Source organism: Ipomoea nil, unplaced genomic scaffold, assembly GCF_001879475.1.
Source record: "Ipomoea nil cultivar Tokyo-kokei standard unplaced genomic scaffold, Asagao_1.1 scaffold2589, whole genome shotgun sequence".
NCBI classification, from domain to species: domain Eukaryota; kingdom Viridiplantae; phylum Streptophyta; class Magnoliopsida; order Solanales; family Convolvulaceae; genus Ipomoea; species Ipomoea nil.
The window spans coordinates 123,207-129,441 of record NW_017619017.1 but is presented as its reverse complement, the minus strand read 5'-3'; the positions used below and the strand labels follow the sequence as shown (position 1 = coordinate 129,441).

Here is a 6,235-nt window from a genome sequence, read left to right as displayed (position 1 = left end):
TTTTATTCTATCTTTTCTAAGCTCCAACTAATAATTCTAATCTTACATTTTCTATACCTAATTATAAATTCACCTACATTAAAGACTAACAGCAAAGCAACTCATTGTCATCCAAAATTAACTCCACTAATAATGTAAACAGAATATCAGATTGTAATATTGTATATATAAACCATCAAAAGTAATTAGGTACTCTAACTTGAGAATTTTAATGTATGATTAAAACAGTACACTTGCAATCCTTGGTTGCTACTCAACACCTTTAGAATATGTTTAAACCAAGGGCTTAAACTTATTTTGTTAATGAAAGTAGAAATTTGGAGCCAAGTAGGCATGAATAGACCTGATTACGTACTTACCAGCCTCTGTCATCTTAAAGCTCACTTCAAAGTACTTTTATGCTCACTTCCAGGTCCTTTATGCAACATTTGCTTGATACCATCCTAACTGCACTTTAAACAACAAGTTATTGATTAAAAATAGTACTGGCAGCCACATCATAGTCAAATTCTAATAAATGGATTTATAGCGGAAAGATAGTTATGGACTTAGTGCTGATTAGTGAATTACCATTTGATTTCACCAACTTTGTTATTAGGAAGCCTCCTAAATTAATGTTAGGTGATAACGTTGCTGTAGCCGCTTACCTGCAGTTGCCAAAATTGGAATTAGCTGGGTAACTCATTATAAACACTGTCTAATTTATGAACACACAAAAGGAGCTGATTGTTGGTAATCACATAATATTCAACATTTGTAAGTCTATTAAAACTTATCTCTGAGCCTTGCGTAGTAACTGTTCCTACGATAGACTTGACAGCCTCTTTCTTATATGGAGGGCTACTCAAACACCTATAGTGTAGTACAGATTGTTGTCAGCTTCCCTGCAATTGGAGAATTTCAATTAACTGTATTAAAATCATATAAGCATCATCTAATGTACGAAAAGATAGAGAATATTATAATCAACGTAAGGCACATTAGATTAAACCAATTTTATAAATGTAAAACTTATCTTAGTTCCAAGCGTAGCAACCTCTTTAGTACAATTCCCATTTTGTGCTAAAAACATATCGCAACATCTATTTATTCTGTGCTCTATTCAACTCAGGTGCATCCAGTTAATAGTTGCTTTTGATGTCAAACCCAAAGCAACTTATTTGCATCCAAATTTAACTCTCTTAAATTAGATGAGCACACTGATTGTTACCTGGAAAACAACATATATTAGATAAATAAGAAACATTATTAGAATCTAAACAAAGTTCAGAAATCTAGTTTAGTATGAAAAGCAAGTAGTAATAATATCAATGAGCTAATATATTAATGGCACATTGCATTAAGTAGCTGATCAAAACCTTTTAGTATTCCAAAATCAATTATAATTGACATTTTCCAATGTTGTCTGCAAATATTAATTGACTAATTTACACCTATATATTCAACAATCAGATATTATAAACCTCTGTTAAGCACCACACCTACACAAATCCATAACTTTGCAATTCATCTCCCCTAGAATACATGAGGAAACTTACATCTTCAACCACCATTGGTTCGAAGCGCAAGCATCCCAGCAACAACCAAGGTAAATCTACCGACTTCTATCTTTGTTATACTATTCTGTCTTAGTTTATACAACTATTATACGATTTTTTGAAACTCTACTAAAAACATTAAAAACGATCTGGAAACTTATAACAGTTAGGGTTAGTAATCAATACCCACTTTTTCTTCATCCCAACATGCACCTGACAAATATTAGAATAGCTTCTAAAAGAAATATGCAAACAACAAAATGAAAGAAAAAATAAAAAAATCTGGCTTTACAACTTCGAATCCACCAAGATAATGCAGATACTAACATTAGAATCCAATTTTTTTCTCAAAATCCAGGTGCATGTGATTTCCAATGAAGGATTTCATCAGATCTACACTTTAATGGGACTTAGTAGTTAAACAAACCCTTAACAGTTAGGGTTCACCGTATCTACTCAATTTGTTAAGAAGTTTTTGATAGAAATGGAATTAACTGAGAGATATGCTAGATAACTTAACGGAATAGAAAATTCATCTAAGAAATTGAAGTAGTTACCGCTAGAATGTACAGATCGCCACGGCCTGGGGTGGTAGAAATTAAAAATTGTTATCCAGACAAAGATCAGCGCTGAGATATTAACGTAAAGCCATAGCATCATCTCATGAATTTGCTAAAATTCGTGCTGAGAGTTTCTGGAAATGTGGTTCAACCAACTCCAGAGTGAAGAAGAGCATGTCTACTAGCTACGGAAATGGAGAATGAGTGAACATTCTCGAAATGAAGCAGATGTTGAAACAATCTCAGCCGTAGGTGTGGGCATTAGGTTAGGGTATTTGTGTAATTTTTCCCAACAAGCAATACTAATTATATATTAGTTGTGTGTTAGTATCATCTCATGAGTTAGTAGTATTATTATTATTACTCTTAATATTATTATTATTATTATTATTATTATTATTATTATTATTATTATTATTATTAAGTATAGTTAACACAGCCCAGAAATTGGTAACTTTGTAATTATTATTATTACTATTAAAAATATTAATATTATTTTTAATATTACTAACATTTTTATAATAAATGTTCTTATATTAATTTGTTATTATTGCGATTTGTTACCATCAAATGTTTATAACACTACACATTTAAAGGTTTTTAGTACTAATAAAAGTATTATATTATTATTAGTAATAAGCCCATGATATTATATTATATCATATTTACATATATAATATTGATATAATAAAATTGTATTATTGTGAAATTGTAAAGTATTAATATTAGTTTAGAATTAACTCTAATATTATGATTAAAGTAAACCCATCATTTACACACTATCATGCAATAAGTAAAATATGATTCGGTATGAATCCAAAAAATTGAGATACCAAACATATCATGTATAGTTATATCATTGTTTTTTTGTTTACAGAGAATGAAAATCGTACTGTCATTGATGAATCGTACATGTCGTCCATTGAATTCAGCAACAATACAAACAATCGTACACCCCTACGTGGTGTTTTCCAAAGTTCGTTAAGTACGCCTTTAAGTATTGTGACAAATGGTAAGTGTGTTCTATATGATAGTGCAATTATATAATTAATTGTTGTTAACATATGTTGGTTGTGAAATTCACAGCTTCAACCGCAATTCGGACGACAATTCGTAATTCCCCTTTGCAGGATTTGGGTAGCAGAATACCATTAAGCAACATATCCAATAGTACGAACCTAAACAAACATTTTTAACGTACAATATTTTTAAAAATGTGATAATTAACATCCTAACAAGTGTTTTGTACGGCTCTTATACAATTAAAGGAAATTCCGCTCGAGTTGACGGTGATCGTGAAAAAGCACCTATTACCAAGCGCCACAATCATTCGTTTGACTTAAATAGAACCCCAGATTCACAACTAGGTATAAATTTAGAATCCATTGATGCATTTTTTCCGAATTAAGAACCCTGTAGTCATTTACATTTTCTAATGATTAATAATAATCGTTGTTGTTGCAATGCACAGTTTCTTCTCCGTTACGGATGACCATACATACTACACCACCGCAAGAATTGAGTTGTAGAATGCCATTTAGCAACATATCAAATGGTATGAAGTTCAACAAATATATTGTAATAAGATTACTAATGAATTATATATATAGTCAAATTGAATAGTTATTAACATATCTTTTTTATTAAAGCAAATTGCGGTCAAGTCAATGTGGCCGCCGGCAATCCGCCTACATCTAACCGTCAAAATTACTGCTTCGACTTAAATCTATCACCAGAGTCGCAGATAGGTATAAATATATATTCAAGAAGATGTTTTTAATTGTCACACAGTTATAAATCTTAAATTAATATTTAACCAAATTAATTATAATGGGATATTGTTCTTTTAGGGATGGACAGTAATTGTTGCATTACAAATGACAATAATATGCAAACAGCCCTGGTAGGGCCGGATAGTGAAACCATCCCGCATTACCGAAATTTGATGACAGATTTTCAGGAAGTTGTTGAACCGTTACATGACAATATGCCCTCAATTAATGGTGAGTTCATATGAAATGTGTTAGAAGAAAAATGTATTATCCATGGATTACACTAAAATACATTATCATGCTAACTAATATAATTTTTTTTTTTAGATTATTATTTTGATCTTGGTGGTCCAGAGCATCTTTGCGAGCATTGTAATTCATTTTTTTGGTACAATGAACGGTCAAGCAATTCAAAGTCACGTGAAAGTCCAAAATACTCTGCGTGTTGCGTCAATGGTAAAATAAAGTTGCCATTTATGACAAAGCCTCCTCAAAAGCTATATGAGCTATTCTTTACATCAAACGATAAAAACAGATGTTTTTTAAAGAATATAAGGTCATATAACAGCATGTTCTGCTTTACGTCGATGGATGGAAAAATTGACAGAACTATTAACAACAGAACATCGCCTCCTATATTTCGTATAAATGGTCAAAATTTTCATCGGATTGGAAGCTTATTACCTTCAGATGGCATTCAACCGAAATTTGCCCAATTATACATTCACGATACAGAGAATGAGATAGACAATCGCTTAAACTCTGTGAGGTATACTCTTTTGTGTTACTGCAAATTTTTTGGTATATCGTGGGTTAATACAGAGAATCTTATATTATATATTCTTCTTTGTTTAGGGCCGAAAACAATGGTTCTGCATTGCATAGTGAGGTAGTACATGACATTAAGCAAGTGCTAGATGAACACAATGTGTTGGTTAAGTCATTCCGAATGGCCAAGTCGTTTCTGGAGTCTAATCCTCAACGTCAAATTAGAATAAGACTAATAGGAAAGAGGACTAAAGATGCCAGGACTTATGCATTACCAACTACTTCCGAGGTTGCTGCACTCATTGTTGGAGATATAGACCCGTACATGGGTCAACGGGATATTGTTGTCGAGTGTAGGTCTGGAGCCCTGAAACGAATAAATGAATTAAACCCGGCATATTTACCACTGCAATACCCAATCTTATTTCCATACGGGGAGGATGGTTTTCGAGAAGATATACATTTTGCAACACTTGGTACAAAACAAGATTTTGCAAGAAAGAGTGTTTCACAAAGAGAGTACTTCGCAGTCCGTATCCACGAAAGATCAAATGAGATCTCAACAATAATGTATGCTAAAAGGTTATTCCAACAATTCTTGGTTGATGCGTATACTATGGTTAAATCTTCGAGGTTGCTCTATATTAGGTCAAATCAAAAAACTTTGAGGTGTGAGGCGTACAAAGGGCTGTCTGATGCGCTGACGCGCGGTGAAGTTCAACCCAGCTCGACAGGAAAAAGAATAAAATTACCATCAAGTTTCACCGGAGGAGCAAGATACATGATACAGAACTATCAAGACGCCATGGCAATTTGCAGATTCATAGGTTATCCAAATCTGTTTATTACTTTTACATGTAATCCTAAATGGCCCGAGATACAACGATTCTTGGAGAAAAGAAACTTGAAAGCTGAAGATCGTCCCGACATTGTCTGCCGTGTTTTCAAACTTAAGCTAGACTGTTTAATCAAAGAAATAAAAAATGGGAAACTATTTGGTCGCGTAAAGGCAGGTGCGTACTGCAGTTGCTTATAAATGTCATTTTTCAGAATAATAATTATTATTATATGAAGCTTATATCTAACAATATGGATGCCTTTCTGACAGTAATATACACGATTAAATTTCAAAAACGTGGTCTTCCGCATGCTCACATATTACTGTTCCTACAAGCGACCAACGACTTTGCCAACCCGGCTTTTATGGATACGATCATTTCAGCCGAGATTCCCGACAAGCGTTCAGACATTGAGTATTACCAAGCTGTCGAAGAATTCATGCTGCACGGCCCATGTGGTGCTGCAAGGAGTAAATCCCCGTGCATGGCAAATGGCAAGTGTTCAAAGCATTTTCCAAAAAGATACATTGATGCATCACATTTTGACCAAGATGGTTACCCGTTGTATCGAAGAAGGGATGATAAGAGGACAATCAAAAAGAATGGAATAGAGTTGGATAATAGATATGTTGTACCACATAATCGGTACTTGCTTTTGAAATAAAAATCTCACATCAATGTAGAGTGGTGTAACCAATCTAGGTCAATCAAGTACCTCTTCAAGTATGTAAACAAGGGCAACGACCGTGTAACTGTTG

The 6,235-nt window shown here is 33.3% G+C and overlaps 1 protein-coding gene across 1 annotated transcript; it reads left to right on the top strand.

The window, feature by feature from the left end:
* Positions 1-1,524: 1,524 nt before the first annotated feature.
* On the top strand, positions 1,525-6,141 carry LOC109154109. The gene is made up of 7 exons (XM_019301979.1): positions 1,525-1,588; positions 2,976-3,110; positions 3,748-3,846; positions 3,949-4,101; positions 4,198-4,639; positions 4,726-5,651; positions 5,747-6,141. The coding sequence occupies exons 1-7, from the start codon at positions 1,525-1,527 to the stop codon at positions 6,139-6,141; spliced, it is 2,214 nt and encodes a 737-aa protein (XP_019157524.1).
* Positions 6,142-6,235: the final 94 nt, after the last annotated feature.